A 15,388-nucleotide genomic window follows, 5' to 3' on the forward strand; every position below is an offset into this window, starting at 1 on the left:
AGCTACTGTCTATATACACAAAGGCCAATCATACACTACTAAATCCATAAATTTTCAACAAGAAACACTATAAGCTCCCAGCTCACACCTGAGCTAGAACAAACACATTCAGCTATACCTCTTCCACTGCTACAAACAAATGGAAAGGTGTTTTTTTTTAACTCAGATAAACTCAACACAAGAGCTCTCTTAGTTCTCGGTATAGATTATCTAACTATCCCCCTCAATCCTCTCTCTGGATTGATTCTCTTGCTTTCATATCTAATCAAATGTCTTAAGTCAGACTCCACATATTACAATTCCTTCCTTAAAACTCTCAGGCCCTATTGTCCTAAGAAATCTAACAAAGCAGTTACACCTTTCTCAACATCTCTCTTCTTCTCACCTAATACCAACAAATCATTCACTTACTGTAACACCTTTATACCCACAGGTGGTTCAAAACCCCCAAGGACCTGCTGTACACTTATCCTAACAAAGTAGGGCTTTCTAAGAACCCCTCTCGGTAAAACACACCATCGATACTGTCAAGTTCGATGTGTATCTGGATCAGCCGTCACTACTGGGCAAGTCCAAGCATCTTTCAAATCTATCACACTGAAATACCTGTATTCATATGGAATTCCCCTTAACAATGTATAGGGGTCTGGTGTAATAATCACCGTGATTATATGAAAACAACTACTAGACATCAAAAACCATCAGGTTTCTCTACAGGTAATATAAGGTAATTTGTATGGTACATTGCAGGCTCACTTAGCTCATCCCTTAACAGGGACTCTATCACTGGCTTCAAGCCACATCTCCCTTCCAGGGAAATATCACATTGCTTCCACCTCACTGGCTCAATATCACCTCCACAGGTGCAATATTCAAAACACCTCTATTCCCTTTCACTTCCCACACTATGGGATCTATAAATCTCTCCTGTTCATCAGTCAATAAATAAACAGTACACTTATCTTCAGAAAGATAAGCACAATCTAATAAGGACAAAGCATCCCATCCTAAAAGGTTCATACCTGCTTCAGGTATATACATAAAATCCAATGTTATCTCAGAGTGTCCTCCTTTTAGAGACACATTTCCAGCAATAGCAACATCAAAAGACTCTCCCTTAACACTAGATACATCATAGTTTTCCCGACCTGGGTAATACCCTCAGGTAAATTCAAAGAAATTCTGGCTACACCAGTATCTATCAGGAAAACACAATTGCTTCCTCAGGTCCCATCTTTAAATTTACTAAAAACTCCTGATGAGATGCAAGTGTTAAAAGCCTTTGACCCCCCTAATCTTCAATTAGGATATTCAGCCTCTGCTGCATTCTCCGCTTGTCCGGGCAATTTCTCACAAAATGCCACAAGCAAAACACTGCTTACTTCTTTAGCAGCTATTTCTGTTCCAGGAAAGAAATTCTATTCTCTCCTTCTCCAGTATACTACAGTATACTTCCAGTATATGAAGCTCCAATCCTGCGATTATTATTAACTATTACAAGTCCAAGTCTATCTGACTTATTATCTCTGCTCTCTCTAGCTTCGTAACAGCTTCAAACACAGAAAACATTAACTAACTGACAAGACTTCATTACATCACAACTTTTTAAAAAAAACTTTCTTGGCCTCTGTCACAAACTACAATTGCATTAACACGCTTAGTATTCTGGTGTCTCTGAAGCAAAAACAGAACACTTATTCAAACTATCCCTAATTCTATTCAAGAATTTAGCTGGCGATTCATCTCTTAACTGACCTATCTAAGAAAAAACTCTAACCATATTCTGCCCTCATGGCATATCAGTTTTAATACCTTATACTTAACCACCCTGACTATTCCAGCCAGTATATCACCAGGTATTTCCTGCAATAGGCTATACTAGTAGAGTATAGTATCTATATCCCTTCTGGAGTAAACAAATAATCCAAAATATGCTGCAACTCCACAAAAATATAACTGGTTAAACCAGGGAACAGATCCTTATCAGAACACTTTGCAACCACAGCATTGACAGCTTATAATTCCTCAAATCAGAGGAAGTAAGTAACACAACTGTAAAACTATTAGGCATTTCACACTACGAATAAAATTCCTTTGCCTTAAATTTTATAATTATTCCAAACATAAAATCCTTCACCTCCCTCTCACAGAAACATAGCTCATATTTCAGCTCTCTGCACTGTGAAACAGTAGACACTCATCCCCCTTAATTCTCCCCCTCTCAGCTGTATCTGAAACAGTTGGAACATATTACAAGGGAGGAGATGAGCATAAACAGCTAGCATATTCCAGGGGCTCCCCCTCCTTTATAAAATCTCTTACTAAGAGGGGAAAGATTCTTCCACATATCACAGATCAACATAAATCACCTGGGCATCTAACCTCTTTAACTCTTCAACACAGCATTAAAAGAGACAATACAAAGAGTAAACAGTTAACTGTTTAACACAGCTCTTAAGGCATCAAGCATCAATCCAATACACATTTCAATACGCTCTCCAAATTTGAACAGTTTCAAACATAATTCAGCCATTTCAGCCATACAAAGTACAATCTGTATCACTCATCAAGGGGTTAATACTTAAATACCAGCAGCCAAAAGCTGAACCAGCTCTCCAAAAGGAGAGAGAACTCTGGGACCTTACAAACATATTGTTCTTGTTAAACAAAAAAAATGTCTAACCCCCCTTAACACAAAATATGATAGGGAGAAACAGTGTAGACTCACACACAGACTCAAACAGAAATCATTTTCAGACAACCAATACCCCTCTAAACAATCCTAAAACGATATAGGAAATGTTGCAACACAATTGTAAAAGTTTTAAAAGTTACTAATTAGATTCAGCTCACCTAAGCCCCAGTGCACCAAACGTTGGCCGTTCCAAGCTCCTATGATCACAGATTATCAGTCAGTCAAACATAGGTTTAAGAGTGATTTTCCCTCCCTTGGGTGGAAGATCCAGCAACTGCCTCCACAAACCCAGTGGAGAGGCGCCATTGCAGTCCTGAAAAATCATCCGTCCAAAGGAAGAAAAAAAATGTCTATCTCCTGGCTGGCTCGCCAAAATTGTGAGAAGTACATAAAAATGAATCAACAGACTTTTGATAATCTGATCCATAGGATGCTTTACTAGGGAAAATACTGCAGTATGGACCCCTTTACTCCAGAAAAAAAACCATTTTCTAGGAGGAAGGAGACACTTCCATTTAGTGAATAAAGCTTATATAGGTTTATCAAATCACATGGTTACATAACACTTCCGGTTGTCCATATATAGAGAAGTTATACAGCATTTTCATAAGAAAGTTCCAACCTTCCATGGAAAACTCCCAACATTCTCATTATAATCAGATTTCCTGTTATTCAAATACCAGAAGATTATAAGAAAACCATTAATATCTCTTAATGTGATTTATAATGTCAGAGTGCCCCAGCACATACCTCTAACTTATGCCAAGTACATAGTTTTGCAATCTTGTATAATTTCTAGCAGAAAACACATTACATAAATGTTATGAACTTTAAAAATTCAGACTGCAAACACAAAATAGCTTGAGTTCGGCTCCTCACATTCTCAGGTGTAATAACTAAATTTTCACCTATAACATAATGCATAGATGAAGAGTCCCATTTTTCTTCTCCTGGAACAAAACTGGGGCTGCCACTTGTGGCCTTGCTGATTGGATAAATCCACATTTTAAGTTCTTGTCTATGAAGGTGTGAAGCTCTCCTAGTTTGTGTGGAGTCATCAAGTAAAGTATAGGCTTTGGGAGTTTAGCTCCAGGAAGAATTTAAATACTGCAGTCTGTGGGGCAATGGGGCTGGAGCGCATCAGAGTCTTTCTCACTAAACGCATCTCTCAACCCCAGTACTCCTTCAGGATTCTGGATTCGCTTATTGAGTGATCCCGAGCTGCTGCCCCCAGCTCCCTTTGCCCTTTATTTCTCTCACAGCCGGGTTTTGGGATCTTTTCCTCTTCCTTGGCCACTTTTGGCCAAATCTTTAACCCCCCCCCCCTTCCAATTAACTTCAGGGTTTCATGTCTGCAGCCAAGACAGTCCAAGTAAAAGGGGCATCTCCATCCTGGTGCCACTATAAAACTCAGAGTCTCTTTGCTTTCCCATTCTCATCTCAATTGGTTCAGTTATAAGGTGAGCTGGCCCCTCTCCAGCTACAATTCCATCTAGCTGGCAAAACGTTACGGGCACCCTCAGTCGTTTGAATCTCAGTCCAAGCTTTTCAATGACTTCAGGGTTGGCTCTTCCGGTTTGTCGGCTTCGAAGGCGGTGGGGTTTCGCGATCTCTGCGATCTCGCCGCGCTAGCCGCGCTTGGTTCCTCCGACCCAGACGGGTCCGGAGGATAAGGTTGCCCGTAGAGGCAACCGAAGATAGGGAGGATCCGGACAAGGGGTTGGGGTATTCGCAGACCCCTTCCCCACCCGGCACAACCTCCTTTTCTCAAGTCGGTCCAGCGGCGGTCAGCAATGGCCGCCACAAAGAAGTCAGCAACCGGATAAGATCGTGCTGGAGGAAGAAGGAGAAATTTTTGAAGCGAAAGTTATTTTGGCTGAACTGGGATTAGAGGATATATTTAACACCCTGAAATCTGAGATTTGGTTTTTGTTTGAAAGATACTTTGTTTCCAGAAGAGATTGGCAAGCGAGTGAAAGTGTTTCAAGTGAAAGTTTACTCTCCTTCCACATGGAATTAACGAATGAATGCTGAAAATACTACTATTCTATAAAAGGTAAAAATCTAAAGCTTCTGGTTATAAATGGGAAGGGAGAGGACAAAAGGAAAATTTATACTAAGATTCTGTTGAAGGAGATGCCTGGAAGTTTTTAGAGATTGGAAGTTACTGCAATAAGAACTTAAAATACAGACTGGCTTTCTTTTTCTCCCTTTGCAACTGATTTTAACCCAGGAAGAAGGGAAGAACTTTGTGCTTTGTTTGGATTGTTTGGTGACTTTGGGACTTTGGGACTTGCTTTAAGCTTGGAAATATCTTTGGCTCTTTTAAGAAAAGAAGAGGATTTACAATGATTTTATCTGCTGATGAACTGAGAGAGGAATATGGCAAAATAAAGAAAGATGATGCGGGGCAAATTTTTTGCTTTTTAGAAATGGCGCTTGCTACTTATCAGCAAATACAACAATTGATGGAAGAAGATGAAGAAGAAGAAGCCATCTTTAATGAACCCATAGAGGTGCTTAAGAAAGAAAGAAGAAAGAAAGGGGGAAAAAGGATATAAGACTTAAAAATATTTAAGAAAGAAGAAAATAAGATGCAAAATCAATATGAGGTTAGAAAGCAAAAGGGAAGAGAAATACAACAGAGAGGGGAAGTTAAGGGGGTAAAAAGACCAGATGGGATAAGACAGGGAGGAAGAAGGGGGGAAAGGCCACGAGGGCATTAAACAAGATGTGAAAAAGAAATGGTTTTTAGGGATAAAGGGTAATATAATTTGGTTTTAAAAGGATTCTGCAAGGTACATATGATAGTATTGTAGTATTTGTATTAAAAATAAAAAATTATAACTTTATAAGATCTGAGTAAAGACTAAAATATTAAAAGTTTAATAATGGTAGAATTTAAGATTTAATAAAATAAGGTTTAAAATATTTAGTTTAAATGTAGAGCTTAATTGATTATTGCGTGGATGTTAGTATGAATATATTATTGTGATACTTGCTTTTGAAATAGATAATTGAAATGTTATGAGATTTAATGTTTGATGATATATTTAATTATGTTATGGATTCACTATTTTTTTCCTTTTTCTTTTGTAAGTAGTATGTACTAAGCAGAATCAAATAGGGAATTTGGAGTTACCTTAAATGTTAATTTAGAGGTGCGATGGAAAGGCATCATACTTTGATTTGTGATTTCAGGAGAAATTTTTTTTATTTTACTATGGGGAATGAAATATATAGATAATTGGAAAATAATGGACAAAGGATAGAAATATAATGATTTAAATTAAGTTAATAAACAAAATAGAATTAAGAAGAGAGGAAAGCTGGGAGAAGCTACAAAGAAATTACAGAATGGTAATTAAGATAGGTAATGGCATATAAGATGAATATGAATTTAATTGAAGTCCATACAAAGAGTGGTAATCCGGGGCCAAGCTACTTTTTTTGAAAAAGAAGTTTTACTTTATGTGTTTTGTGTGTTTCTGTTTATGTGAGAGCTGGTAAAACCTTGGAGGAAAGCGGGAGGAGAATAATTGTAAACAAGACAGAGGGAAATATGAATATGATGATTAAATTTAATGAGAAGAAATATTAAAATCACATTGTATAAAATATTGTATTATCTGCCTTGTAAAAATTCACAAGGGAAAGAGGTTTAATGTGTATAAGGTTTATGTTTTGTTTGTCTTTAAAAGCTAATAAAAACTTGTAAAAAAAAAAATGACTTCAGGGTTGACAATGCACCTAGTGCAGCCTGAGTCCAATAAAGCTGGCATCCTCCCGCTGACTTACCAGGGGATCATCATTGCCATCACTGTCAGCTCACCCGAGTTGATCAGAGTTTCCAATCCCTCAGCGCCAGGAGAGGTGAATCTATGACCTCCAGACCTTTCGGTGCTGTCTCTTGGATCCTTGGAGCTGGTTTTGTTGCCTCCTGCCTCAGGGTTGCCATAGCACTGAGATTGATTCTGCTGGGTTGGTATGCCACAGCTCAGTGTCCCTCCTCCTCCTCCTCACACTGAGGCATGTCATGCTCCCAGATTGTTTCTTATGCATGGGAGGGAGGACTCACCCTGTCCACCAGCTCTCCATTGTCAGTTCCGGGCAAGGTTGATGTCCACTTCCACTGCCAACACATATGAGCATTGTAGGGTTCACGAGACCCCACACAAGATGCAGGTATGGTAGATGTCATCTTTGAGGCCATCTTTGAAGAAGTCAGATGTTCTGACCCAGCTTTTGCATAAGCAAGAAACAGACTCCCCGCAAAGGAAAATCCCACTTTATTTACACATTGGGAATTAACTGCATTCACCAACAGAAAGTCCTGGCAAGAGTCCAGCAAGAAATTAACTGAAACAATAGTCCTTATCAGCTCATTATGTTAAATGCAAGGCTGTGAGCTCCCAGCTGGAAGGCTGCAAATTGATTCAGTTCAAACAAAGAAATAGACAAACCTCAGTTCTGGCAAGGCAATGTTTGTCATACAAAATACACAAGGAACAAATCTTGCAGAAATGCGAATGGTTGTCTGTGACAACCTGTTGTGGCCCATCAGCAGCCAGTGGAGCTGGCAGCAGACTTGGACAGTGAGGAGGTTGGGGGGGGGATATAGGCCAGTCCTGGAGTCTGGGGAAGGCTCTGATGAGTGCTCTGCTTCATAGGCAGAGATGGGGCCGGGGTCATCTGACAGTTATCAGCTGTCTTTGGAGTTGGAGATCAGTGTGGCAAAAGAATAGCTGGAGCCTGTTCTGGATGTGCACATGTGCAGAACTGCCCAGAGAAGGGAACAGTTAAGGAACAAGGGTCGACTCAGGAGTAAAGGCACAGATGGACAGTGAATGGCCCCCTCTCGTAGGGAATAAAGAGAGCAAAAGGGGAGTAGTGTTTGCAGGAGTAGTGTTTAATCAGTGTGAAGATTTGCTTGTGACTTTTAGAGACTCCTTGCCAAGTATTTTCTTGTATAGCATTGTGCTTGGAAGCTATTGGCCTGGTAACTCTCCAAGCCTGATAAGGTCTGTGGTTGTAATTCACTTGAAAGACTGTTTGCTGGGACTTTGCTGGATGTGAATGATAGAAATTCACATTAGCCTAATAAAAAGGGGTTTTGACGGGACAAGGAGTCTCCTTCATGATTTTGTGAAGCCTAGGTCAGAACACAACCAAACCACTCCCCTTTCCTCCTATTTATTCCCCAGCCAGGGAGGAACCATTCAGCTCCATGTTTGTTATGGTTCCCAAGCCAGCTCATTGTCCTCCGTTGTTCACCTATCTGCTCTGTGCAGGGCCCAGCTGTTTCTCATCCTCACTCATCTCTGACTCCAAAAGTAGCTGCCTCTCTGGCTGGGGAATGCTGGACATTCCTGGCTCTATCTCTGTGTCCGATGCTGTGCATCCATCAGATTCTTCCCCAAGCTCCAGAACTGGCCCAAGTTCTTTCTCAACCTCCTCATTGTCCAAATCTGCCACCAGCTCCACTAGCAGCTGGTGGGCCACAACATCAATGACAATGTCTTTGGACCATGCAGCCAACCAGCATACCAACTCTCAAAACTCCTGTATGTAGGTGGCCAATGACGTGGTCTTCATCTGGATCGTAGCCTTGCACTCAGCCAGTGGATTCTTTAATCATTGGCGAAGGGCTGCCATAAAATGGTTATAGTTCTGCAGTTGGGGGGCATTGTCATTGTGGAGGGAGACCATCCACTCTGCCGCCGCCCCCTTCAGGGTCATGATTATTCATCTTATCCAGGCTTCTGCCATCTCTACTTTGGCTCCATACTCCTGCGTGTAGTTCCAGATTTGCATCAGGAAGAACCGCAATTGCTCAGGGTCACCCCCATACTTAACCCCCAAGACTGGGACCTTTGGGGCTGGTGCCTTCAAGGAGCAGTCCCTGCAGGTGGAGTGGCTTGTGTAGCTAGGTCTGAGGTGACCCAGGAACCTTGAGAAGCTTTCTGTGCAAGAGATTCTTGGGGTCTTCAACTCCCACTAACCTACTATATCAGGAACAGGGCCTGGTTCAGCATGGCTTCCTCTGGGCTTCTCTCCAAGGGGTGGTTCCCTTTGCCCTTTGCTCCTCACCCACCTGAGCTTGATGGGCTTCTCGCTGAAGTCCAGTTCCTCTCACTATTCTGCCTTGCCTTGAGCTCAGTGTGGTCTAGTGGGGGAGTCGGCCATAGCTCCAGTTACCTCCAGCTCACTCTTGTTGTTGGACATTGGAAGCTTGATCCCCACGTAGATTTCTGTCTCCAGGTTGACCATTAAAGCAGAGCTTGCTTAATGTCAGGGCTGCCTCTGTTCATTTCCTAGAAAAGAAAAATCCTTGGTTCCAAAAGTACTTTTATGAGGAACAAGCCAAAAGCAGACAGTTTCAAGCAAGTTCTGAGGCAAAGAGTGGGAACACAGCATCTTGAAACACAGTATAAAGCCCAACCCCCTTGTAGCTAAGCAACCGGAGGCCACCGCATACCAGAGCCAATGGACCTGGTCTTGGAGATAACCACAGTTGCAAAGCTGCAATGTAAACCTCTTTATAGTTCCCTATTCTATGGGAGCAAGCAACAGGCTGGCTGACAGTGACTTGATTCTCAATTCCAGACCTCTGAATTACATACCACATATGTTGAACCTGGTCTGGGAAACATAAACTTGAAAGAAGTTGAAAATTGTGTTTAATTGCTGCAGGATCTTGCAGACTTGCGGGGGGAGAATAAAACTTGCCAATTTTAGTAAAAGAATTAAAACACATTAAACCTGTTAAATATGGTTTCAGCTTGAATATTGCTTGCTACATATTTGAATGTAAAATAGCTCAGGTATGCATTTTTCAAAGAAGGAAGTAACTGATGCCCCAGCCTAAGCTAAGCAAGAACATTCTTTGCTGCATGGTCAAAAGATTTGTTGTTAGTACCTGCAAACTGTTTTTCAGACTAAAGTTTATATATTTCTACACAAATAGAAACAAATTTCTGTGAATATGTTCACAGGGAAATAATTGCTTAATAATTATATAATAAATATATAACCTTTTTGGCTTTCAGTTTAAAAATAAGTTTTAAGAATAATTATTTATATATAGAAACCTGATGTGTACAATATTAATTATTAGATACTCTCTTGTAATTTTTATATTCTGTATTTTTGTATTATAAAATAATATTTAAAATATTATTTCAATCAATCTTGTGAGGATTTTATGTAAATATGTTTTTTATTCAAACTCATCTGTCAAAGGTATTTTTTCTTTTTTGAATAAAGTGAATACCTATGTCGCTTATTAATCCTTTTGAGTTAAAAGTTTCCACGTGCAAACATATAGCAATAATTTCTCACTGTTCTTTGTTCTGAAAAGAAGTGCTTTCTATATATACACAATATTTTCTTTTAAAATGCATGTGTCCTTTATAATTGTCATTTCATTTGTATAAGCTAATTTAGCTTATACTAGACCTATATATTATATCTTAGGGATTTCATCTCATCATATTATTTTTACGGCATGTTCAGGTAAGCAGGAAAGGCCCTCTTCAAGAATTTTTCCATTCTGTGATAACAACTAGCAGGTATTAAATTCATTGCTTTATCCTACCTAGTGTGCAAGTAAGTGATAAACTAGTAACTGAACTGTTTTACTTTTTGTTCAAAGGAGGGATACACATAATTGACTGCGTACCTATATAAAAATAGTTTATATACATAGAAAATAAGAAATCAAGCAGAAAAAGTAGATCCTATTGATTTATATTTAAAAAGTGTAGCATTTATGGGATGGAAATGACCATTCCACAAAGGAATGCATCATTTCATAGTTAAAGTACTGGACTAAATCTCCAGGCTACTGGAGAACTTCTATTGTGGTCTATGCGTATAAAAATATTGGCCTAAATCAGGGGTGTCAAACTCAAAGCCCGGGGGCTGGATTTGGTCCAGGGTTGCTTAGATCTGGTCCATGGGGCTGCCCTAGAAACAGCAGAAGACAGGCCTGTGGTGCCTCTGCAAGTGAAAATGGAGCTCAGGAGGACTGTATGCAGCCCTCTCGAGCTTCATTTTTGCTGGCAGATGGTTGCAGGAGGCCATTGCAGCCAAAATGAAGCTTGGAAACCCGTTTTCACTGGCAGACCTCTCAGGCCACTACAGGCACCCCTGACACAAGTGATGTCAAGCTTGGCAACACCCACCCTGGCCATGCCCATCCCATCCCCCCAAAGTCAAAAACAACCCTGATGCAGCCCTCAATGAAATCAAGTTTGACACCCCTAGTCTAAATAAACAGCAGGAGTATTCTGGCAGCTTAAGTAATTGTTTGAAAAGTAGAGGGTGAGTGCACAATGATTAAATGTGTTCTAATATCCTACAGTATTAACAATGATGCTGAGATACAAATGTTGCATACAGCTGTTTGTGAAGAACTCTGTTTAATTGGATCCAAAGTCCAGTGTTTCTCAACTTTGGCCACTTTAAGACATGAACTTCAACTCAGGGGTAGGATGCTACCGGTTCAGCCCGGTTTTATGGAACCTCTAGCTGTGAAGAGTAGCTGACACCGAACCGGTTCGGTGTTTGGCTCACCCGCCTGCCCGGGCTCTAGGCTGTCCTTTATTTTATTCCCTGCTTTTCCCTCCTCCGCTGCTTTGCGCAGCACAGCTGAGGTTGAAAAAGCAGGAAACGAGGATTTTCAAATGCTGCGCATCCAAGCGCAGCGCTTGTCAGCTATCCAAGCAGCACAGCTGATTTCTTGCAAACGCTGCACACACGTAGTTCAGAGAACAGGCAAATTGCTCCACTGGCTGGACCCACCCCTCCCCGCCCACTCATTCATTACCTGGCATGCGAGCCATCCAACCTGCCTGGTTTGGTAAGCTGCTATTTTTCCTTCCCCCCCTCCCCCAACCATCAGCTGTTCTGCTCTGCCAGGAGATTTAGATTAGCTAGAAAGCAGGAAATCCTTGGATTTCTTGCTTTCTAGCTAATCTAAAAGCAGAGCCGAACCTTCCTTAGGACTGAAGCTTCTGCTTTGCAGTGCAGACTCAGGTAGCCTATTGGAGATAGATAGATCTCTAAATGAATCTGTGATTCTGTGAGCAACTCAATCTACCTGCCTGCTTTGCCTGCTTTTGGGTAAAAGTTGCTCTTTTTGAAATAAATATTCAATATTTACATACATGGTGTGTTGTGAGTTAACTTTGTGAGTTTGCTTGCAAGCGCATTTTATGTGACAGACTCAGGTAGTCGATCGGAGAGATAGATAGATAGATCTCTAAGTTAATCTGTGATTCTGTGAGCAACTCAATCTGCCTGCCTGCTTTGCCTGATTTTGGGTAAAAGTTGCTCTTTTTTTATAAAAAAATCAATATTTACATAAATATTTATAATATTTACATACAAGGCATACCCACCCAGTCACATGACCACCAAGCCACACCCACAAATTAGGCCACACCCACAGAACCAGTTGTTAAGAAATTTGAATCCTACCCCTGCTTCAACTCATGCTACCTGGGGAATTCTGGGAGTTGGTCCACATGTCTTAAAGTGACTAAGACTGAGAAACATTGATTTAGACTTAACAATGCATCCTGCAGTAGGCAACCAAATTTATGAAAAGAGAAAGGAGCCTAGTTTACAATCATCCTGTTTAATCATCCACAGTAACAAATTATCTTAATTTACTCTACATTTTCTATAGTTAAAGAATAGCTAATATTTTGTAAAAGTTAGGTTACTTTTTTCTTTTTTAATGCTCTTATGCCTTAATTTACCTCAATTATTTTATTTGTAATTTAGGTAGCTGTGATACTATCCCAGAGTCCGATTTTGAGGAAAGACCAGCCACACAAAACTCATCAATGTTTGTCAATGACAGGAATGTGGATAAGCAAGATAACAAACCCGGTAAGATGAATGAATTTTCATAGGGTAATTATCATAAAAATGTTTCATTATGTTTGCATGAAGACTAATAGAACTTATTGATTTTCAAAGACATATACTTGTGTGTGTGGGTTCACACACACACACACACACACACACACACACACACATATATTCGTAGATTTTCACGGGTACAGGTATGCAGGTCTTGGCATGCAACACAGCCAACCTCTCCACCAGCAGCTCCGATCACGCTTTGCTCGCACAAGCACGAAGCCGAAAGCACCAGCCTGAAGATGGCGAGTGGGACCTCGTCGAAACGTCGCCAAGATACTCTCAATCTTACACAGGAAAAGACCCGAACAAGCCAGGTTTGGCAGCATGACACACATGATTAAAAAGAACCCAATACACAAGCCTGAGGATGGCAGATAAGATTCTGCCAAAACGTCGCTATAATTTTAAAAGCACAAATATTAAGATGTGGGAAAATACCTGAAGAAACCTAAATACCATACATATAAATACCCGCAAAAACATAAGAGAATATATGTGTGTGTGTGTGTATCTCCAAGCAAGCAATGATGAGTCTAGGTTTCTCAAGGCCTTTTGTATAAGATTCTTAGAATTAACCTCACATCTAGAGTTGGTCCCTTCTTCCTAGTCTCTCTAGTATCTTTCAGTATTAACTGCCTACTCATTTTGGACAAAATTCATGCTCTCCAAGGTGTTCTGTCTTGTAAAGCAAGTTCTCAATCCAAGGGTATTCTTAGTCTCATAGCTTGTCTGTAGAGCAGATGGAGATCATAGTGGGTTGCAGCCATTCCTGAACTAAGGCTTTATTTATGATAATTCATGCCTTTCTTACTTCCTAAATGAAATAAACTTGTTTTATGAGAAACTGTCTTTAAACCCACACAGAAGCCATAGCTGATCGGGAATGCAATACTCTTAAGTGGTAATGGCATATCAGAGCTTATTTTTGTAACATTGTTTGAATTGCACTAGATGCTGGCTGGCTAGTAGGTTTTTAATATTCTTTATGGCCCAGGATCTGGGTATCTATTAAATCACTTTATTCAAGTTGCTTCTGCCCAAACAGCAAGATTCAGGGGGAAAGATATACTGCAGATTCTGATCCTTAATGAATGATGCTATCAAATATTTTGAACACTGCACCACTCATCTTTGAAACACTCACTGGAACACTCACTGGAACAATCCTTCTCTGGACCATTCTCTTCTTTAGAACACCCTTGAGAAAAGATTGGTTCTGAAAGTTTTTGGTGACAAATAAATGGTGAGAAATTTGGGGATAGTTGATTAAGGATTTTGATGTTGGAGTGGGGGTTTTTGTTGTTGTTAATTTTCACTTTCATAATTTATTGTATTTCAGTCTTATTGATGGAATAAGGAGTTGTTATTGAGTAGAATAGCATACCAATAGTCATCAACATCAGTTCATTCAGCAATTATTCAAAATTACAATGGTGAATGAAGAGACTTATGGACCCTGCCAAAGTTACAGAAATTACATTCAGGAAGAAGAGCTGGCCAATCCACTCCTCAGCCTCTCTATAGAGTTTGGAGACCAGGTGACTCCATCCCAGAGGTGGGTATCATTTTAGGGTAGCCATAGTTTATTGTAGCTACTCCCAAAATGACATCCACCTCCAGGATGGTGCCATGTGGCCTCCCTGTAGGAAGGCGATGGGTGGGTCATCTAGTTCCACAAGGAAATTTATAGAAAAGGTAAGTGACTGAACCATGATGGGGGTTGGGGGAGACCCAATAGGACAAAAGAAGGCCCAGGTCTGTGGAGGATCCAGTGAAGTGAAAAGCAGAGTATAGAGGGCCTCAGATGTGGAGAAACCATGGGAGGACAGGACAAGCCATGTGTGAGCTGGGAAGGTACTGCAGTACAGGTCTGAGCCTGGTTTGGGGGTCAGGGTGTGTAGCAGCTGGTGATGCAGCAACAAGAGAATAATCAGGGAAGCCATTGAAATAGAGAAACACCCCCATAACATGAATAAACGGGATGATACCTCCCGCCTACCAGACATCTGGAAACTAGCCCTTATCAACAAACAACCAGACTCAAACCCAAACCCATCCCATAGACGAAAGGCAACCACCGTCCAGAAACCAGACCACGTCTGCATCACCAGCTGCCACACACCCCAAACCCCAAACCAAGCAAACTGACACACACCATAAACACATAGCCAGGCCTCAAACTCAGAGCAAAACCAAAACCCGGAATGCCGCATCACAGCCACCTGCTCAGGATATGACATCACGGAACTCAGGAGGTTACATCACAAAACCTCAGGATGTTACAACACAGCCAACGACCCAGGAGATTACAGCACAAGACCCAGAATTTCACAACAATAGAACTCAGAAGGTCATCACACAGCCCATTACCCAGGTCGTTACAACACAGGAGGCTGATAGACACACAGCCAATACCTCAGCCACACATGTTCTTACGAAAAAGCCAACCAATCTGCAAACACCAACTCCCATCAACCAATCAAGAAATAACAACACAGACTTCCGGTTTGTAATGCTTCGGCAGCGGCAGGAATCCGCGATCGTGCATGGTTTCTGCTGCGCTCACTGCTGGAATTCCCCCCGATCCAGCCGGATTTGGGGGCTAATAGTTACCCCGTAGAGGTAACTGAAGATCAGGGAGAACCAGCAGGGGTTCGGGGGAATCACAACCCCCCTCCTCAGCTGGCTTAACTCCCTTTTCCGAAGCCACAAAGAAGCTTGCATCCAGATAAGAACGTGCAGGAGGAAGCTGAAAAA

General features: G+C 41.0%; 1 protein-coding gene across 2 annotated transcripts in view; it reads left to right on the plus strand.

The window, feature by feature from the left end:
• Positions 1-15,388, plus strand: part of BBS9 (Bardet-Biedl syndrome 9) — a 407,995-nt gene that overhangs the window by 245,933 nt on the left and 146,674 nt on the right. For both annotated transcript variants that reach the window (XM_087946210.1, XM_026674870.2), the window contains exon 21: positions 12,488-12,595. In XM_087946210.1, the coding sequence (XP_087802336.1) occupies positions 12,488-12,595 (108 nt within the window). The remainder of the gene's footprint in view (positions 1-12,487; positions 12,596-15,388) is intronic.

The sequence above is a fragment of the Notechis scutatus genome, chromosome Z, assembly GCF_049901735.1.
Source record: "Notechis scutatus isolate UNSWTSFEM ecotype Mainland chromosome Z, rNotScu1.2, whole genome shotgun sequence".
NCBI lineage: Eukaryota > Metazoa > Chordata > Lepidosauria > Squamata > Elapidae > Notechis > Notechis scutatus.